We start from the raw sequence: 21,597 nt of genomic DNA on the forward strand, positions 1-21,597 counted from the left end.
CATAAATGTAAATGTGTTTGTAATGTTCAATAACGGAAAAGCCCATTTGTAGTCACTGGTGTACCGGTTTATACTGTGGTATGTGACAAATTATACACAATCACATCTCCATCTAGATCGAGCCTGATGATGAAATGCACTCTTTGTATTGTTCTTAGATGTACACTGCTTTGGAGAAGAGAGTCTGCAAAATTAATAAATGTAACACTTTACAATATTTGCAGTGTGAAACATTCAAAGTCAGTTTGTCCCTTGCTGTGATTTTCACATGTGCGTCCCTCAAACAGTTCTTTAAACATATATTCTGTAAAGCAGTTAATGAGAAGGCATAAAAACTTGGGATTATACTGTGTGTGGTTGTGAAAGCACTGGAAAATTTGCAGTGCAGTCATATTGTAATGGAGGGAACAGGACATTTTGCTTACTTCCAAACGCTCACCTATACTAATACTGTTAGCTGGACACAAAGTGTTTTTCTATCTTTATTACCTTGAGCTGAGGGACAAAAAGGTCAGACTGAACACACAATGCTGATACCAGTGCAAAAGTGAAATTAGTACATAGATATTTTAATGATCCCAAATATACTTAAATTTTGCCTACACCCATTAAAGGAAAAGACATGACAAAATGATCACATCTAGAATTCCACTCAATCTTTAATCAAGGGATGACATCTTCAAAATCTGCAGTTTCAAAGGGCGAAGAAGAAGGATGAAGCCTAGAGCTTGTTTTCCAACCTTTTCCCCACCTATAGAGGTTTTAAAAACCCATTCAAATGCAACAAAATAACATTTAAAATGTAGGTATTTTCATTAAAAAGAGAAAGGGGTAAGAATTAGAGGAAACTGCTGGCATTCCTCAGGAACTTCCACTGAGTGACAACAGGCTCATCGTTTCAGTGGTTTGTGTGTGGTCCAAAAAACAAATATTTAAAAAAAAAAAAAAAAAAAAAAAAAAAAAAAAGAAAGAACAAGATAGGACAGTGGAATCTGACCTAACCAGAGTTAGGCAGCTAAGAGTGGCGGTTCTGGATCTGCAGCCCCATTTGGGCTGCACTGTTGTCCATCCCTGAGTTGGGGGGCATTGAGTGGTCCAAACCCTAAAGTCTGTGCAAGTGTTGTTTTCTCCCCCATTGTGTTTTTTCTTTTTGGATTTAATTTCATCCAAAGAATAATTATGTCTCTTTTGTTCTTTAGTTTTCTGCTTCTTCCACAGATTGGCACTTGAATAATAAAATTCCACAGAGTTTTTAGATCTTTCTCTTGCTCACATCTCAACAAATCCATAGGACACATGGGCAGCAAATGAGGTTTTCATTCACTGTTTTTCATCCCTGCAAAGAACTATTTGCTTGAAATGGGATTTTCTGTGCAGGTGGAGTTTGGGCCCATTGTGAGATGCAGGAGAACCATTGTGCTTTTAAGAGCTCAGCTTTGCCTTCTTAGAAAGGGCCTGGTTCCTCTCCTTAGTCTCCATGTCATCATCATCATCCTCATCATCATCAGGATAGTCCACAAGCCCCACCAAACCCTCCTAAAATAGCAAGAAAACCATTAGGTACATCTTTTCATTAGTTATTCCATTTTAAAATGACTGCACACTGTTGCAGAAGCTTTATTTGTACGAAAAAGCTCCGTACAGCAGAAAGCTGCACTGCTGAAATTTAGTAATTAGTGAATCCTATGATGAGCTTATAAACAGAGGTTGATAAGGAACAGTACCTTGGAAGTAACAGCTGGCAGAGGGTGCAAACTCTTTGGCCCAGAACCAGGACACCCTGCAGATCCTGGTGACCCAGGTGATCCTGGCGAGCCACTGTGGTAGCCAGCAGAGGATGAGGTGGTGAGGCTGGACTTAGTGGCACTGGAGAAGGACAGCTTGAAGCTGGGGCTCTGACGACCAGTTAGGCTTGACTTTAGCAGCACCTCATTCTCATCTGTGTCTTTCACTGAGTGAAGCAAAAAAAAAAATCCAAAAAAAAAAAAAAAAAAAAACCAAACCAAAAAAAAAACAACAAACTGTAACCTACTCTGCATTTGAGCGCTATTAATTTACACATTTTCCAGACCAGTTAAGGTGTCTAGGAGATGTGGCAGTCTGTTCGTGCAGAAGTTTAATCTAGACATGTCAAATAATCAAAATATGTCTTTGGAGAATGGAAGAAATCATATGGTAGCTAATTAAACTCACATCATCAGAATGAGGGATATGTACCAATGTTGCTGCTGAAGGTACCAATTTGACCAAAATAAATGGGAATTTACAATGATCATTTTTTGCCGCAAAAGGTATTAACAGGATTCATAAAATTAAATTCACACGGCAACAATGCAGAGTAAAAATACGCATCACTGGTCATCTTACATCATGCAGGACATTTTTTTGTTCAATTTCAGGGATCTGTCATCTGCTTATTTGATGATTATTACGAGGAGACAAATCAGACAGAAGACTAGAAACAAAACAAGTCTATCTTAAATTAAAATGTGCAAATCAAGTGCAAAGGGAAACAAATCCAACCAAATAATTAAATCAGCAATAGTACTAAGGCAAGAGAAGTACACCATGTCCAAATGTACTTCAACGTTTCGTTTCCTGTAATAGTCAGAGGAAATCTCACACACACAGAGTCCAAAATCGCATGGCCTGAGTGGGGTAGTGGCGGACCAGAGCCTAACCCGGCAGCACAGGGTGCAAGGCTGGAGGGGACACACCCAGGACAGGACGCCAGTCCGTCGCAAGGTACCCCAACCAAGCAGGACTCAAACCTCAGACCCACCAGAGAGCGGGGCCCAGCCAAACCCGCTGCACCACCACACCCACTCAAAGGAAATCAGTAAGCAGAAATCAGCCAGCGGCTAAAAGCACGGAAATGTCAGTGAAAGTGATAGGAAATGAGATGACTGCTCTACGGTTTAGAGAGAAATTTGTGATAAGGTTTCTTGTAAAAGACTTTGTGTTCCTTTATGACTTCTGAATCTCCAGCTATTCAGAAACACTGAGGGTTTCTAAAGGTGTTGTTTCCTTAATATTGTTGATTTCACACACACAGCATTCATTTGTTCAGAAGGGTATTTCACTGGACCAATGCAAGGATATTAGAGCAGCAAGCAAGAACTGAGGCTTGAACCAACAACCTTCAGATCACAAGCTGTTAAGTGCTAAGCTATCTGCTGCTCCAGCAAAAGTCACTTTAAAATGAAGAAAATCACCTTAAGCTCCAATTAGTTACAAATGGATGGCAACAACACTACGTATTTATAAGGTATCCAAGAATAAAATTTAGTAGCAAAAATGCAAAAGATACTGTGAAACAGAGGATCAGTACTATGCTGAAACCGTTCTGCATAATGGGAAAGGTCAAGTACATCCAAATGCTGTGCATGCAATAGAGCAGCCCACAAAGGTCAAACAGGGTCAAGGAAGGGCTGAAGAAAGCTATGGAAAAAAGTAATGTTTTGGGGCCAGTCTCAAAAACTGCTGTACATGATACCAGTACTGTAAAATATACTCTGGTCAAAATCACACCCAGCAGCTGTACTGCAAAATTGCTACTTCCTCAAGAAAAAGTTATTGTGGCAAGGAGACAAGGGGTGTACACACATTTCTTCCTCTCCATGAACTTGCTTATGGGGTCTATGAGGTCTTCTTCAGCTTTCATCATATCAGATGGGGGGACAACAGCCTCTCCATCCTCCAGGTCGTCTTCGTCCGTGTTGAACCACATCTCCTCCTCGTCCTCCAGCGTTCGAGCATCCCGCCGATACCGGTGGTTCCGAAGGATGGACCGCATGCTGCATGGTAAAGGGGAACGATGAATAACCTTGTTCAAAAACTGAAGCATATTGAAGCATTTCGGTTCCGGTAATTCTTGTCTAATAATTTCAGTTTCCTTGAACTTTGTTCCGTTTACAGTGTTAGGACACTACAAATTATTTTGTTTAATTGAAGTTTAATTTCATTAAACTTGAATTTGAAATTCAGTCCCTGGTTTAACAATGATTTCTTAGGCAGTTTCATAGCAGGTGATCATCTAATGATCTGAATGACATCTTCAGCTCACAAAAGATTCATGGAAAATTGAGGGGAAAAAAGGCAGAAAAGTGGTGAGGGGGACCATCTCTTCTAGCGTCTATGTCAGAAGGTAGGCCCACAGATTAAAAGGATCAATTATGATATTGTGGAATATATTGTTATGATCTTTGGAGTACAAGGTATACTCAGTAAGTTAAGACTGGAAAGCTCCAAGGTCACCGCACAAAAGAAAATGTTACCTGCTGAAAAGGGAAGGTAATGCTCCAAGTTTTTTTTGAGTGCAGAGGAATCATGCACATGCAGCTTATTCCAGAAGTACCAACAGTGAATAAACAGCTGTATGTGCAGATCCTGCAACATCTACATTAATTCACTGGTTGCAAGTGCCCAGATTTGTGAAGCTATTACTGCAATGTAAAACGAGATCTTACTACACACCAATGTTCCGCCAGATCACTCTGTATATATTTCTAGCGAGAGCTAGGAAAATATGGAACAACGGTACTTCCACATTCAGCACATTCTACATTTACATTTATTCATTTAGCTGATGCTTTTCTCCAAAGCAATTTACAGGGTTGAGGTTACAATTATTTACCCATTTATACAGCTGGGTAATTTTACTGGAGCAATTTAGGGTAGGTACTTTGCTCAGGGGTACTACAGCCGAAGGTGGGGATCAAACCTGTGACCTTTAGATCCAAAGGCAGCAACTCTAACCACTGTGGTACTAGCTGTCAATATTCTCCAGACAATTAGCCCTGTGATGTTTTTGCTTCCTTGCCTCAAAAAACCATGGTATGTTTGTCGTTTTGGCAGCACATCATTGCAGCTTTAGCAAAGACTCTGTACGCATTTACAAAAAATGCTTTGCAACTAATGCTTCCAGACGTTAAACGAGTACAAACAGTACAATGAAATATGATTATTCTACTTCCCTGTTAGCAGTGACCGCAGTTTTAATTGACTGTACCTCGTATATGAAAAGTATACACAAAAGACAAAAAATAAATAAAACATAAAATGCGCAAAATTAAAATCTTAAAAAAAAAAAAAAAGTGAATCCCACACTCTACAGACAACCTTTACATTATTCCGAATCGACTGCTCTGCTAAAAATTACTGGCGAAAAGGATGAAAAAGTAACGGACAATGTACTGCCTGCTCACCTGTCTAGTTTGGGGTTGTCTTGCCTTTCCTTTTGTTGCTCATATCGCAGCTTTAGCCCCTTGAATGTCTGAACATAGCTCACATCTTCAAGGGCTTTCCAGTAGTTCTCTATAATATGCGCTGTCAGAGACTTCACATCCTCCTAGGAAAAAACAGCAACCATGGAAACACTAAACAGACACTATGTTTAGAGCAATACTTTTGCTAACACAGTAAATATATGTAAATAATACTCATTAGCAGAACAATCTAAGGCAGAGCATTATTCAAGTGTTGCCTCCTGATACAGAAAGCAAACACTAAGGAGAGTGAATGGACAAACGAGCAAAACACGTACCACTCGAACATACTCAAACATTTCAATTATGGCAGAGTTCATAAGATTATAGCGTGACCCGTTGTTCAGGAATGCTTTGACCACGGGTTCGAAGAGGAAGTTCCTCATGATGTAGCGGTTGTAGAATTCGTCTTTAAGCCCGATTATTTTTCTCATGAATCTAAGTGCACCTGTTGTAATGAGAGAGAGACGGACTGGCATTAATTCGGAGGGCCTGTTTTCTACAGCACTTGATTTGACTGTGTTGGGGTAGCACCAAAAAGGCATTAAACGATCAGGCATATTCATTTTAATTAAAATCAGACAAATCACTGCAATTTCAAATCAAAACCGTCAAAGTGGCATTTTCTGCAGCACTGGTAGCAGAACATTTGGCACGCGGACTAAACCCAAGGGTCCGTAACCTCAGTCATTGACAGCTTCAGGGTTTTCACTGCTTTACTGAAATGAGTTTCCAGGCGTTTTGGATTTTAGTAGGATGACAGTCAGAATGTCCTTCACAACCTATAACACTCGCTAATGTAAGAAACAGGAGAGCTGGAGTAAAGCGGAGGACCCATGAACTTACAGAGAGCGAGGAAAGCGTGATGGGAAGCCATGAGCACTAGCACCCTGCGCAAGATGTCCTTATTGATGATGTAGTTCTTGATGTGGTAAGAGTGGTGTTCCACACAGAACGTCAGCAGCTCTAAGATTAGTGCCAGCAGCTGTGATGTCTGGAAGTCATCTGGACACAGAGACAACCCACAGTCTCTTTACAAAACATTCAAGACTAGCACTTCTGTCTCACACACACAAAAAAAAAAAAAAAAAAAAAAAAAAAAAAAAAATTGGCACAAGTGACAATTATTAACTTGAATGTGGCAGAACGTCCTTGTCTCTGTATAAAAATAAAAATGGACTCAGACTCAATTTAAGATAAATCATTTTACCATAAACACGTCCAGCGAAGGGAGAAAGTTGCAAGATTACACTCTGCCCTTGACCCAAGAGAGAAGACCTCACCTTTGCTGGGCTTCTCCTCTGTGGTGTTGGCTAGCAAGGGAGCAGTGAGCACGTGCATGCAGTGCTTATAAAAGAAGCTCAGAAATTCAGTTTTCTCTGTTTTCTGCGCAGAGGAGGACACAACACACAATGTCAAGAACACCAGCTCCACCAAAAAAGAATTTTAAACAGCAAAGCTCTGCGTTAATATTACTTAGAAGATAAGTGCCCTGTAGATGGTAAAGACACATTAAGATGATGTAGGAGGTATCTGAAAAATAAGTGGGGGAGATAAAACCCTTACACTGGCGGTGGCCATCATGTTCTCAGGATCCACTAAAGTGCGCAGCAGACCCATCAGTTGCACGGCACCACCCAGCTCTGGGTCCGTGTCACAAATCATGTGCTCAATGATAAGGTTAATCAGGAGGATGTCCTGTGAGCGAGAAGGACAGGCTAACACACTTATCACCACGCAAAGTTACGATCCTTCATGTTCGTAAAGGCCGGTCCTCATAACACCAGGTAAAATTGGAACCAGGAAGGCCAGCAGTCAATTTCTCACCACTTACATCATCATTTTGCTGACACTCTTGCATCACAAACTCCCGCACCATGGATGGGTTGTACTCCACTAGGTAGGAGAAGATGTCTGTGGCAGCACTACGCACTTGCGGGTCATCCATCCCCTGCCGACAACCAGGGTGAGACAGCTTCTTCGATCAGCCTCTCCTTGACTACGACACTCAAATGTGCATTTGACATAAATGATTTCTGAAGGATAAAACTTCTCCAAGCACCTAGCAACTAATATTTTGCATCTGGCTTACCAATATGACTTCCAGTGCTGGTAGAACGCCCATGTTTGACAATGTTTTGAAGAAGGCGTCTCTGTTTTGAGGTTGTAATGTCTGAGAGAACGCACAAAACTCCTTAAGAAAATTTACCTGTATAAAAACATATAAATATCGCATTATATAAGTTGCGCGGCTGTGACATCAGTCACAAAAATTACGATTTTTCTACGAAAATATAACAAATACACCGATACCACTTCAACAGAACTCATACCAGTTCCTGTCTTTTGTCATCATTTGTCGCTTCGTCAGTTAGCTGCGCGAAGAGGTCTGTCAGGAATCTTTCATCATCCTAGCAAAGAAGGGAAGAGGAAAGCCATGTTCATCCACTAGGAAAAGTTTTGATATTAACACCAATAACACACTGCTGTCTGCATATTTCCATGGGTCTTGCAGACCCTCTGTTCACAAATACCACTTACCTTGCTCCCACATTTTTAAAAAAAAAAAATAAAAAATAAATTCATACCATCATCCGTATGTTAACATGCATGTACTGTTACCTACTGGGAGCTGACCTGTGACCTTAGTCTGATGCAGCTTGCTGGGCACGGGGAAGGAGCCTGGGGCATGCTTTCTTGGCACGGGCACTCACCCTTTCTATCCCACTGCATTGTTGGCATTTAGGTACAAACAGAGCATCACAAACAGGTTGAGCCCTCACTGTTTTTTTATGGAAAAAATAGAGAATGCACACAAATGAGCCATTAAGCAAATTTTTTTTTTCCCCCCCAGCTCACATGCATAGATTTAAATTACAAACAGGCGGCGAACCGGCATACAATCGATCTTCAGTGGTTCAAATTTCCTTTCATACACCTTTACTGCCAGGCCCGCACTGCCGTGTGGAAACTGACATCAGCCCAAGTTAGTCGAAAGCAGTGCTATAAGAACGACTACCAGAGACGCACCTTGTGCATCAAATGGTCCCTACATAGGTGTGCAGTCAAGACAAAAAAAAAAAAAAAAAAAAAATCCCATTTCTCCAAAGCCTGCAATAAGTAAAATTTCTAAAAGTCATAGCAGAAAGTTATGCATGCAGTTAAATCAGTTTCCTTTGTACTTACACAGACTCTTAGGTGTAATTAAATTAGATTTGAGGTCTAAAATAAAACCAACACTATTTCACGTATTTTAGTTGTAACCTATTACCGATATAGCAGCTTCTGATGCCACTTAAATTCTATCCACGTCCCACTCGTATACAGCAATCGCTCAAGGCCCAGAGTCCACACTTATTCAAGTACCATTTACAGAACTGCAATGATATACTGGCATCTCTTCTCCATGGACTCAGTAGTCAGTAATTAAATCGAAGCCATTTCATCCAACTGTAGAACTAATTTCACATCTCACCACATAATTCAGTACAGAAAAAAAAAATTCAAATACACATTGTGATATGTAACCAGGTTTCACTATAAAACGCTAACCACACAGATACGTTGCAATACCCACAGAGCGATGATGCATTTTAACTCAATTTTATATTTTATTGCAAAATTGTATTTCGTGATTAAAATGATAGCACACCTTTAATATTAAAAAAACCATTCAAAAAATTTGTTCACTTTTTGAACAAATGGAAAGATGAAAATCTGGAAAATACAGGCACATGCCTTTTACAGTATTGTGCTGTATGTTTCCCACGGTAATGAGATATCATCCAATCCCTCCTGCTTCTACTGCACTCAATTCACTGTTACCATAATGTACATACAGCAGCCTAAATATGAGCAAATATTGTACCCGTTTGAATACTAAATTACTAAAATTAAGGATGGGAAAGCTATCAAATACTGTGCTTATTACATACTGATATGTACTTGAACAGTTTCTTGCACTCCACACACTGCATGCTGTCCACCTCCACAGTGCATCAGCTCATGCTTCGTCTGTGGTTTACATCCGACACGTACGCAACTGTGTCTTACTTCGTACGCTTTCTAGAAAACGTGTAGATTTTTACAGGATGACTCAACTTCATATTTCCTGTTTATTCATCCAAAGCACGTTTTAAAAGTTGTTCAAGCAGAATCTAAGGCGTCTTCAGCAAAAAGCTGTACACGAAAAGGTCTGCACGCATGTCGCGATATCATACTCGTTCACATTAATAAGTTTTTTCCATTGTGGGGTAAAACATCCTTGCCATTTGTCTTTTTCTTACAAGTAGCATTTTTGCAGCCAAAACAAGCATTGGAGTGTAGGGAGCATCTCCCATTTCTCCAAAAACAAATTATGCCCAATGTAAGTCTTGGTGAGACAGCAAACTGTTTCAAAACACAACAATATGAACCGAATGACACTGATCATCAAAAAAGGTGATGTAAGCAGCATAGCAAAAGCAGAGCAAAGCAATTTGTTACAAATATTCAACGGACTGACATGTAGAAAATTAATCTCTTGCACATGAACAGAATCGCCCTAAAAACTATATAAAGTTGTCTAACTGCAAGAACATGTCATTCCATACAGTACTGTTGGCACCAAGCCCTAATTAAAACAACACACTCGGGCTACTTTGCAACTAGATGGAAGCCACAATGTGTCCTTGGAAAAGCTGATGGGACATTTCAACATAGATACCAATTTTTGGTTTTTTAAAAAAAAGCACTGGAAATTGTGGCACTTAAATGTTACATCTCTTTTTTTTTTTTTGCTGCAACATGAATGGTGACAAAGTTGCACTTTCAAAGTTGTTGACTACATTGGCAATGCTGGAAAATAGTATCTGATGACACATCACTGTCACTTATGTAAGAATGTGTGGGAAATACTGCAATATTAACCAATTATGTTTTAAGATGTCTTGGTTATAATATAACCAGTGCAGATATACATGAGTGCTCAAATGTAAACATAGAAAATGTTGAAAAATGACCTACACCACATCTTGCTCACACGGTGGTTTCATTCCTTTATGGTGTTGTGTCTTTTGTTACTATGCGAGTTTGCAGCCATGAAGTGTAGACTTAAAAAATAATGCTCCCATACAATTACAGTGGGTTGTATTTCTTCAAGTAACAACAGCTGCACTGCAAACACACAAGTACTTTCACACTTAAGCATTCTACACCTAATTAAAATCTGCAAAAGTTTTTCTGGGAACCGTCAGTATCTACCGAGATAACACCAATTTCACGGCGAAACAAAATACTGGAGGACGTCGGTGCCTTGTTACACAATGAACTTGGAAACATCAGAACTTCAGCCAAACCATGAGACTCATTCAGTTCAAACGTTGCATTTAATATATCATGTACAACGTAAACAGCTTCTTGGGGTTTACACACATTGGTGTCAAAATGATGTTGCAATGTCCACTTACACGTCAGGTGATCAATACCTACATGTTTTAACTTAGCCAGTAAGGAAAAAACAATGCAGCCAAAAGTTCCACAACCCTGCATTGCCCACATAACTGTTCAACAAATGTTGTGTTGTGTCTGAAGTTTTATTACTAGATCAAATTTATGCAATGAAATGTCTATTTAAGAATGTGTCAGTTTAAGACAATACTGCATGCTAAAAAACAAGGTACTATTTGTCTTCACTTCTGATGCTAATAATAGCATACACTGCAGAAGAGTTTACTTTTATACTTCCATCATGCACCTCTTTTTCAAAAGACAACACAGAGAGAGAAAAGAAAACAGCTAACAAAGAGTTCAGGTGTAAGAGGAATTATGCACAATCAAACTCTAAGGTGAAAACCAAAAGAACACAACAACAGCTTTTCTCCCTGGAGAAGTTAAGCTTTCAATTTCATAGAGTGCCAATAGTGTAAAGACAAATACAAATGACTATCAACCCACAAGTGTGGGGGAAAGAGAATAACACTTACCTGTAACATTCCGACTATTTCCACTTTGTTAAAAAAGATAAAGGAGTGCAGAGTGGACAGCATGTTCTCCTCAAAGACGGAAGGCGTGGGGAGGACCATGTCCTGAATGTACTGCACTCGATACGTCTGGTGGATTTTTTGCTTCAGTTCAGGGTCTGAGATGGGGATGACCTCCTTAAATTTGGCAGTCTTAGTCAGGAACTCCCTGTGTCTCCTGGGCTGGGATGAAGCGGGGTCATACTCCAGGCATCCTATCACATCCATGATGCACTCATCTGAGAACATAACCTCGAAGAGCGCAGTCCGATTTAAGAGAAAGATCCCTTTCATAATCTCGTAGAGCTGGTGAAGACCCTCGTGGTTCTCAAGGTCTTCGCAGACATGGAAGAGCTCCAGGAGCTTCCTGATGTAGCCCTCATTCTCCAAAGCCAGGGCCAGCTTTTCACGGCGGAGGGGTGAAGGCAGTGAAGATGCCACAAGCTCCGCCACCTCATCCAGCCGGCTCAGCTCACAGGGCGGCAGCTCAAGCCCAGGAGAAGACATGTCCTCAAAGCGCTCCTCCTCTGACTCTTCCACAAAGTCCTGGGTGATGTCCACAGAAGGGTCTTTTCCCTGGACCTGTTCATACATACGCACATGCACACACATACACAACATATTTATATCCATATCACTAGGTCCAAGTTTTAGGATCTTTATTTCAACAATGAGGTCACAATATTCAGTCTACCTATATGTAGCTGTAGTTACACAGTAACTGCACTACCCCAGAAATATTCATGTATCAAAGTTAGATGGACATGACTTTGAAGTTAAATAAAAAAAAAAAAAAAAAAAAGTTACCTGATTTCAGTTCTTACCTGGCATATTTTCTCCCAGATCTCATCGCAACCCGCCTTTTCCTGAAAACTAAGTGCTAGGTCATAATTCTCAGCTTCAGACCACACTATTAATGTATCCTGGGACGAAAAGGAATAAAAATAAAATTACCTATAAATCTATATATAATCATTATGGCCGCAGACAAAGTGATAACTCAGTTGACATTTTGTGCACAATTACAAAACAAAAGCTGCCAGTACTTTTGACAGGAGCAATATTTACATTATTTGCAGAAATACATGACTACTTCCATTCAAGGGTAGTATTTAAATCGCTTTCCATGTTACACACTTCTGTGTTACTGACCTGTTGTTTCTGGTATGCAGTGTTGGGGTTTATTTTTGACTCCAGTAGAAGAGAACCTGGAAAAGAAATACACAGTACCATGCAGCAGTCAACCATGACACACGTATACTGGAACTGCCACATTATATACTGTAATGCTAGAGCATGGTAAGCGTCCACACGTTACGAATAACTGCTCATCAAAAGCAGTGCTGCAGCAGTTTGGATCTTATGCTGAAAGCATAGGGCACAAGGCAGCGTAAACTGAAGTGGACCCAAGTCCATCCAAAGGGCAACCAAGCAGAGTCTTTAAGCTGTAGACAAGTAAAACATGGGTATTGCATCTTCGCTGGTCAAAGTGGCTGTCTAGTAAACAGGAGATTCTGGGTTTGAATCTCAGCAGTACCTTTCACGGGAGATTGTATGTTGGTCCAGGAAGGCTGTCCACTTACATCGCGGTCAGCTGTGGAAAAGCTACTGGGGCAGCTGGTAGTATATTTACATTTATTTATTTAGCAGACGCTTTTCTCCAATGCGACTTCCAACGAACTCTATGTAGTGCTACCAGCTCACACACCTTATTCACCAAGGTGACTTACACTGCTAGACGCACTACTTACACTGGGTCACTCATCCATGCATCAATATAGCAGTTACAGCTGCTGCACTGTATCCAAAGGTTGCCAGTTTGAATCTCACCTGCTGCCATAGTACCCTCGAGCAAGGTACTTACCCTAAACTTCTCCAACTGTACAAATGGGGAAACAAACTGTTAACATAGTAAGTCACTTTGGAGAGACGTGTCGGCTAAAAAAATAAATGTAGAATTTCTATGAGCTTAATAGAGAGCAGGAAGCTAGTGTAAGAGGGACTCAAATTTAGTGTTGTTCTACATTCCCATCAGTCCAGCTACAAACTAACCTGTAAGACACGGAGGAATTAACTGGCACGCTGGCACAGCAAGTAGCGCTGCTGCCTCGCCTGGGTGGTGCGAAAGAATGTGGGTTCAATTCCCTGCTCAGTCTGTGTGGCATTCGCATGTTCTCCCCTTGTCTGCGTGAGTTTCCTCTGGGTGCTCTGGTTTCCTCCCACAGTCCAAAGACATGTAGTTCAGGTTCCCCGTAGCGTGGGAGTGACAGAGAGCGTGTTCCACTGATGTATGGATGAGTGACCCCAGTAGTGTATCTAGCAGTGTTAAGTCACCTTGGTGACCAGGGTACATGGGCTGGTAACACACAGTAAGTCACTTTGGAGAAAAGCATCTGCTAAATGAAATGTAAACTGAACCCAGACAGTAAAGTGCCAGGCAACAAATCATGTGACAAAAAAGTCAAACAAACAGCTGCAGTGTATTAACCCAGATTTATAGAGCTGGGTAATTGTGAGAGGAGCAACTTAGTTTAAGTATCTGCTTGTTGAAGAAAGTAGTAGCAGCGATTGATTACTGAACCCGTTCACCAACACAGACGGGAATAATCAGTACAGACTTCATTCGCACGTGAAATCAGATCCAGGCTCGGCTTCGGCAACCGGTATTCATTCAACAGCCCAACTTCAAACAACTTTCTATAGGTCGAAACTAGCGCGCGCGCACACAGAGGGACACACAGACACTGTGACTCGCGCGCGCGCTCGAGCTCGCTCACTCACCGTCGCTCTCGGCCCGCACCAGCAGAGACATCCCCCTCAGTCTGTCCACGTATCCCGAGGAGACGTGTCCGGTACCGCGGTCGTCCCACTGCCGCTCCTCGTTCAGCGTGTACACCTTCACGCGGCGGCGCGTGTCCGTCATGCTGCACGCTGGGCGGCGGCGAGCACTCGAAGCCGCGCTGCTTCTACAACACGCCTCCCTCCGCACCTCACCTGGCTGACAACCAGCCCCCGCAGTCCGTCTCCTCGCTCGCTGACGCCTCCGCCCTCGGCTGGCCGGTGGACAGGCGCTGCTGTCCGGTAGTAGTACAGTACAGCAGCGACCCGGACCGTCTTCAGCGCCCTCGCCGGCCGGATCCTAAGTGCGAACTTCGTTTCTCCAGCGAAGGGGAGAAGTCTACATGGGGCCCGGCGCGGGAGAGGTTACAGCACACAGTCACACAGCAGAGCGTGGGGAACTTTCGTGTAACGACGCGGGACAACACAACGTCCGAAAACCCTTCCTTCTCCCCAGCCGACCAGCTAGCAGCTAGCCAGCTAGTAAACTGCCTTCCTCATTTTTTTGGAAATGCGAAAGCGTTCGAAAACAGCCAGCAGCACAAAAAGTCAATGGCATCTTCGTTCGTTCGGAGGTATCCTGCTGTAAGCCAAATACGAGTTCAAATACATTTGTCTTCTGCTCGGTAGCTAACGTTATTTTTATTGCATGAGAGTTCCGCCATGTTGTGTCCTCGGGCTGCGAATACGAGCCTCTCCTCGCTTTTCCCCCTGCAAATCAGCGCAGAAGACATTAAATTGATATACTCGTTGCTGTGCCTCGGAGACGACGCAACTACCACCCGGGAGGTTTAAGCTCACCCGGTGTTTTCGATTCGCTTTAGTACACTTCTATCGGTGAGAATTCCGCCATTTTGGATCCCCTCAGATTACCGGTACGGGGATTCTAACCCTTTCAGCCCAGGGGCAGCTTGCCGCTTCTTAAAGGAGCCGCTGCTTTTCATTCGGCAGCGCGAGCGTCACAGCGTTACTGTTTGGCTGTGAAGACGAACACAAACATCTGAATATTCCACACGTTAGTGTTCTAAAGAAAATCATGCAATAACAAATAAAAAAGCAATTAAAATATCTGAGGTGTTTTAGTGCCCTATTGATAACTCATTAAATCAGATACTGACTGTCTTGTTTTCCCAAAGCATTATTTTTTTTTCCTCATTGAATAAGTTGGGGATATCTTCTGTTAGGTAAACGGTTATATATATTATTATAGCGGAGTCTGACACATTTAAAGGCTATTTCTAAATAACAGGTATTGTTCATATATTAATTCTGTGTGCTCCATTTGGATACAAAATCCGTTTAGGTTATTGAGTGGTTACGACAAGATCGTACGTGAAACATTTACCTTTAGTTAGAAATGTGATTGTAAAAAAGAAAAAAAAAAAAATAGGAACTTCCTAAAACAGTTGGAAACCAGAAATGGTGAAGTGCCTTTTTTTTTTTTTTTTTTTTAAATCTCTTTCTGAGAAGGCTTTTGCTCTGGCAGCAAACTGAGTAGTTCCACAGTAATGAGGACCTACAAGACTGTACTGGCTATAGGCAGGAAACATGATGGAAATCTGAAATCTACAACCATTTAAGACAATATTTCATAAGTGGTTTTATAATTACAACAAACCTTAGCAGCCAAGAAAGATTATGCAATATTAAGTACTCTGTGGTACAATGTGTCATTATACTTCTCACATGGAGGGAAAAAAAACACTTAAGTTTCACAGCTAAATGCTGTAAGGAAATATTTCAAATTTTCAAAACTGACTATCATGTTAAGAGTCTAAAGAGTGATTTCTCATTTTAATACATGTAGCATTTCTACACTGGCTTTAAACAATCTGTCTATTACCCATGCATTGCCCTGTATTAAAATGTTTAAGTCATTGGGCCAATCAAATAATTGCAAAAATTTAGAAAAAGTTAGAGAAACTTTTGCCACCAGCATACAGCTTACGGGACACAAGTGTTTAGAATCACATTTAGGGAGAAATTTATGTTGAGGCTTGCAGTTCGACTCAACACGTTTGTTTTGGAACGTGAAAGCAGTTTGTCCGAGACCTGTTCCAAAACATATATTAGGCAAGCAGAAACAGTCTAGAGTTTCACTGTGATTTTCCAAATTTAGCAACTAATTTCTGATCTACCTTACTATAAACATTTAAATTTATTTTTTGAAACTAAGTGCTTCCTTTGCACAATATTCCTGATGATTTAGAAGTTAGCAGTCAAAAGGCAAGGAGAGTGACCCTCTAGTTTTAAGCTGTAAGCCATGGTTTAGTGTGACAAATGGAGCAGAGTGTTGCCATCTCCCAGATACAAAGATGAACAGATGTCTTCAAAGCTTAGCAAAAATTAACCCGCTGAGGTACTACAGCATCATCTGACAAAGTTTAATCTAACTTTACATATTTTTCTCCCTCCCGTCTCTGAAGTTTGACCAATTAATGCCATTCATAAAGGCAAACAATAAAGGACTTACCATGGGTACAAATCCAGTTTAAAGTTGTGCTACTTTTTCAGTCTGCCAAAAATTTAGTATAAAATAAGCAAAACTTCCACAGTTTTATTTGTTCCGTGGGAGCTGAAGCAGAACAATCCTGCAACCACAAAACTGAACAGAAGTAGTACAGCGTAAAAGTGACCCAAATATGGTTGGGGGTGTACAAACACTACAGCTTGTGCCACCCCTCTTTTCTTTGACCAGGCTGAATGGCTGAAGTACACTTTCAAGATGACTAAGAACTTTTGGTATCATTTACCATTGCAAGAAAGAAAAGGCCACTGCTTATGGGAGCTCAATGTACAAAGTCCAAGTTTGTCAAGTGTTAAGTCAAATTGTTATAATAAACATCTAAATTACTTTTCCTCATATACTGATATGCAATGATTTACATTAAATCTCAGTTCGTTTTTATTAGAAGTTCTCTCTCCCCGATGCTTTCAGTCATATCATTCAAAAACTTGCCTCATGTACAAACTTGTTTCTGAGTTGCTTGTTGTCTGTTCAAAGCAACTTGCCTTTTGCCCTGCTGGTGTGTGAAATATTAAGTCTGCTTGTGTATGGTTTGAGACTATTTTGTTTGTCAGGCTGTGTTGATGTGGCCAGATCTGTCTGTCTCTCACTCCCTCTCCCCATCCTTGCTTTGGTCTGGTCACTAGTCTTCCGTCTTCGCCTCCATCTCCTCCGTGTCATCGTCCCCATCCACCTCCGCATTCTCACGTTCGAGTCGCTCGAGCTGCCTTGCTAGCTCTGTCTCATCCGTGTCCGTCACCACTTTTGGCTGTGGGCAGCAGCACAGGGATACATGTGATTGCAGATGAGCAGAACAAAGTGCTCGCTTGGAAAGCCAAGCTCTCATTTAGATCCTACTAAGTTAAACGTCTAGGGAGTGTTACCGTATCTTGTGAACTGTCTTCAACAAGGTTCTGTATGTTTCACCTCACTTTGCCTGATCTACTGCTGCTCACCTCCATCTGAACATTGAAGACTCCTCTCTTCTCCTCAATCTTTTCCTTTATGGCAGCCATGGCCTGGTGGAGCACGGAGAGGCCTTCAGTACGCTCCAGTGTGGTGGTGGTCATTACATAGCGCGGTGGTGCAATTAGATTGATCTGCAGGGATACACAGGTACACGGTCAAATGGCACATGGTCAAAAAAGTTGGAACGCGCATTAGAAAAGGACCCGAGATGTCCAGCTCTGCTCACCTTGATTGGCATGGCCTCTGTGGAGCAGTTCAACCCTGCCCTCAGGGCATCCTTTACAGCATCAATTCCCTCGTAGCCATAGCAAGCCACCTCGATGTCTGCAAGAAAGACAAAAAGAATGAAGATAAGCCACCTGATCAAGGCTCCGAAAAGCATTAATACAACATCATTTTTACAATGACAAGAATGTAGTTTTACAACAGATCAAGAAGCAATATGTCATTAGTCATAGCTACATTTTCCACATGTACATTATCTGGATTGTTGATTATCAGTGCATGATCATCAATTGCAATGTAATGACTATGGACTGAATAGGAAACAATGTATATGGCTATGTACCAAGAGTACGTGCATAAATCTGATTAAAGGGCAGCTGGTAGTGTAGTAGTTAGAGCTGCTGCCTTTGGAGCCAAAGGTTGCAAGTTCGATTCCCACTTCCAGCTGTAGTACCTGTGAGAAAGGTACTTACCCCAAATTGCTCAAGGAAAATTACCCAGCTGTATAAATAGATAAATAACTGTAAGCAGCTTAACATTGTAGGTCACTTTGGAGAACAGCATCAGCTAAATGAGTAGATGTAAAGCAAATGCTGTCATTTGTACATATTCGTGCAAAATCAGTAAATTCACAACCACTGTCTGCATGGACGATACATGGAATACATGGACGATTTCCAGTTGGCATATAGTTACTGTAGTGTGGAATGTTGTCTAAGTGCACCGCTCTATCTGCAACAACTTACATACATTGACCTCAAAAAATGGCTGAAAAAACAGAAGAAAGTTGAACTCATTATTAAAAAAAGTTTCACTTAACTGAGAGGGGGAAAAAAAAAACCCCAAAAGAAGGACATCTGAAAAAGAGTTATGTACTGCTGTCCAACAAGCTTCTAACATACTCAAAAGAAAGCTGGAAGAGGTGACAAGAGACTGAAAGTGGTGCTACACCTTTCAAACAAAGAGCAGGGGACAATCAATTTTTAATGGTAAAATAAAGTATATGTTTCGAATTATCTGTGCACCCCCTTCGCCTCACCCAACCTGGATAATTGAGAGTGCACTGTGCTTATGAATTTCCTTTAACTAAGCACACAGGCTTTGTTAGTAGTGCTGGTTCATCACAGCTCCAGGGTTGTGATTGCAAATCCAACAATTAGAAGATCAACTGACTAAATTGTGCTTAGTGTGTGAATGTGTGTACCTGCGTGTGGCTTCCTACCTGCTCTGATCTTAACAGCCTGTGGTGTGAGCCGTCTGTTGATGTTGTCAATAAGGACATTCCTCTCCTCCTCTGTCAGTTCAAGGCCATCAAGAATGGATGGATCCCTGAATGGAAGAATGGGACATCAATATACGGAAATGAGCTGATCTGGCATGTGAAGGGTAATTATATAAAGAAATAAACCCAAATTTAATACATTACTGTATACACTTTTTTAAAGACTTTCCGGACTGTTTAGCAACAACGTGTGGTTGAGAAAACAACAGAGACAACAATAAATGGCTATACACACAGACACACACACACACACACACACACACACACACACACACACACGTACATAAATGAAACATTAACATTTACTGCATGTCTTTAGCATCCTCATGTGCCAAATTCCCCGGTAAGCAGCAATACTCACGAAACTGCCTGCTTGAAGACATCATAGGCCCCATATCCTGGACGTTTGTACTTCTCATCGAAGACCCAGGCAGTGCGCTGAAACAGACTCTCCAGCTGCTCGTCTTTACTGTATTCCAGCACCTCTGCCACATGCCTTAGGATGCTGTAAACCTGTAAAAACATCACTACTCAGTTGAATACAGCCCTGTGGCTGAATTTTAATTCTGTTAGCACACCATACTTTATCCTTTCTTTCCTATGACTCTTTCTATGACATATGACTCTTTCAAATCTCTAATGCACACACTGAAAAAGAAGGCATATCTTCTCACAGTTTTGGATTTGGTGAATTTGTCTTCACACTTAATTGCTTCTTCGGGTGACACTCGTCTTTTTGATAAGTCAATGTAACCTGTGGAAAACCGCCAATGTCAAGCGACAGCAGTAAGAAACAACACAAATTAAAAACGCTACACGAAACATCACAGAAGTTGGAAACAACAAAGATACGCATAGAAGTAAACCAACTGAAGCCTCTTCTTACCCTTCTCCTTATCCACTCGGATAACAACTACACACTCATTTCGGCCGATGCGGATGAGCTTGTTTATGGAGCGGATACGTCGGCGAGACAGCTCACTCAGGAGGATCATGCCCTCAATGTTGTTGTACTCCAGCAGGCTGACGTAGGCGCCCATCTCAGCAATGGAGCGTACATTGACCATCACCACATCATCCACCTCTGGGAACCGGTGCTGGTAGAACCTACAGCTGAGCCCCGGCATCACTGGACACAGGTATCATCACCGGTGCAGAGAAATGCGGTAGCCCACCATCAGCCAGGTATTGGGGAGGAAAGGTAAGATAAGTCAGAGAGAAATGCTTATAAGCATGAATTGGTTAATAAATGGAACTAGTTTAATGAAATCAAAGATTACACTTCTGTATTATTACTTGCCATATTTAGTTGTTGTAACCATACCAAAAGGAAACTTAGAACACTTTACTTAACTACATAAAAAAGGAATTAGATCCAAATAACGTCACCTACTCTTTACAATAGTGTACCCGAGTCCCACATGTTGTTAATCAGAAAACACAAGTTGTGATGGAACATCTTTGCAACCTAAGCATATTTTTTATCATCTTTGGAAACTGAGCTTACGAATAACTGCCAGTGCTCATATCTTTTTTTGCCCTTCGAAATCTGGCTTCAACTTCAAAGAATACATTAAATAAATGTTTACACAAAAATAAATATTTAACACGTATTCTTACAGTTACAAAGACATCTTATCTACTCTGCCAGACCTTGCAGTGGCTCTGGGTGTATCAGAACTTGAACATTTGTGGACAGAATTTTAGCAAGAATAGTTGATCCTGTGCAGGTAAACAGTTCAACTGGTACGCTAAGAACAAGCATCCTGACCTGTTACACTGACTGTCACTCCTACCACAGATAGCACAACTTAATTAAATGTATTTCAAAACCTGTGACGTCGAGCTCTGTAAAAGCTTTTTAGTTTTATTCTAAAAAAGCACACATGCAGAATTTGACACACATATTCATTTCTAATGATTTTTTTCCCCAAAATCCCTGTTAGCTGGGGGGGGGGGGGGGGGGTTAGCCACCCAGATAGCTACGCTAGCTAACTATGAGCTCACATCACATGCTGTTAAGCTAGCGACCAAGCAGCTTGGCAAGCAAGGTGGACACCTAAGTGCTTGTTTCTCCCCATCATATTAATTTATTTTCTTTCCAGCGACCCTTACCCACCTATAATAAGGTTTTCAAATCTGAATAAAGAGAAACTTCGCCTTCGTATTAAAACACTTTTACAGCCTCTTTCCGGCAAAAGACGAAGAGCCTAGTTTCCACGGCTTTCTATTTCATCAGTGCACAAGAACATACGACCCTTGACCCGGAAGACCAACCGGCACGAGTCACTGTGAAAAGGTGAATAAATGGATATCTCCGACTGGAATTCGGTGGCGACCTCTAGAGGGGACGAGAAAAATATACAGTGCAGTACTGTACTGTATTGTACTCTGTGACACGGATTTGAATAAAGCGATTTAAATTTGTAAACAGTGATGCTGGATATAAATGTCACGTGTAACAGTTCTAAGGCAAAAATAAATACCTTAAAATGTACATCATGTTCCATA

The 21,597-nt window shown here is 41.3% G+C and overlaps 2 protein-coding genes across 3 annotated transcripts; both read right to left on the bottom strand.

Moving 5' to 3' along the window:
- Nucleotides 1-544: 544 nt before the first annotated feature.
- LOC108924111 (serine/threonine-protein phosphatase 4 regulatory subunit 3A-like) lies at nt 545-15,489 on the bottom strand. Of its 2 annotated transcripts, none has more exons than XM_029254631.1 (15): nt 14,048-15,489; nt 12,419-12,474; nt 12,091-12,189; nt 11,231-11,848; nt 7,601-7,678; nt 7,360-7,476; nt 7,102-7,218; nt 6,834-6,965; nt 6,551-6,653; nt 6,114-6,272; nt 5,546-5,715; nt 5,208-5,347; nt 3,607-3,797; nt 1,725-1,951; nt 545-1,536 (listed from the first exon to the last, which is right to left on the bottom strand). In XM_029254631.1, the coding sequence occupies exons 1-15, from the start codon at nt 14,187-14,189 to the stop codon at nt 1,423-1,425; spliced, it is 2,463 nt and encodes an 820-aa protein (XP_029110464.1). In that variant the 5' UTR covers nt 14,190-15,489; the 3' UTR covers nt 545-1,422. The 2 variants fall into 2 exon arrangements, with proteins under 2 accessions (XP_029110464.1, XP_029110461.1); XM_029254628.1 differs by having other exon boundaries at nt 5,208-5,350; nt 14,048-15,488.
- Nucleotides 15,490-17,016: 1,527 nt separating this feature from the next.
- On the bottom strand, nt 17,017-21,348 carry eif2s1b (eukaryotic translation initiation factor 2, subunit 1 alpha b). The gene is made up of 8 exons (XM_018735082.2): nt 21,206-21,348; nt 19,973-20,215; nt 19,761-19,840; nt 19,448-19,599; nt 19,027-19,133; nt 17,806-17,903; nt 17,567-17,710; nt 17,017-17,379 (listed from the first exon to the last, which is right to left on the bottom strand). Exons 2-8 carry the CDS (start codon nt 20,211-20,213, stop codon nt 17,254-17,256), a joined length of 948 nt encoding a protein of 315 aa, XP_018590598.2. The 5' UTR covers nt 20,214-20,215; nt 21,206-21,348; the 3' UTR covers nt 17,017-17,253.
- Nucleotides 21,349-21,597: the final 249 nt, after the last annotated feature.

This window comes from Scleropages formosus, chromosome 1 (assembly GCF_900964775.1).
Source record: "Scleropages formosus chromosome 1, fSclFor1.1, whole genome shotgun sequence".
In the NCBI taxonomy this organism is placed as follows: domain Eukaryota; kingdom Metazoa; phylum Chordata; class Actinopteri; order Osteoglossiformes; family Osteoglossidae; genus Scleropages; species Scleropages formosus.

Coding starts and splice junctions, on each gene's coding strand:
- LOC108924111 (XM_029254628.1), bottom strand. CDS start 14,189: ATGACGGACACGCGCCGCCGCGTGAAGGTGTACACGCTGAACGAGGAG. Junction 11,849..12,090: donor TCTGGGAGAAAATATGCCAG/GTAAGAACTGAA, acceptor ATGTATGAACAG/GTCCAGGGAAAAGACCCTTC. Junction 5,716..6,113: donor TCACGCTTTCCTCGCTCTCT/GTAAGTTCATGG, acceptor TCATTACAACAG/GTGCACTTAGATTCATGAGA.
- eif2s1b (XM_018735082.2), bottom strand. CDS start 20,213: ATGCCGGGGCTCAGCTGTAGGTTCTACCAGCACCGGTTCCCAGAGGTG. Junction 19,134..19,447: donor GTCTTCAAGCAGGCAGTTTC/GTGAGTATTGCT, acceptor TCTTCCATTCAG/GGATCCATCCATTCTTGATG. Junction 17,711..17,805: donor CAGAGGCCATGCCAATCAAG/GTGAGCAGAGCT, acceptor GTATCCCTGCAG/ATCAATCTAATTGCACCACC.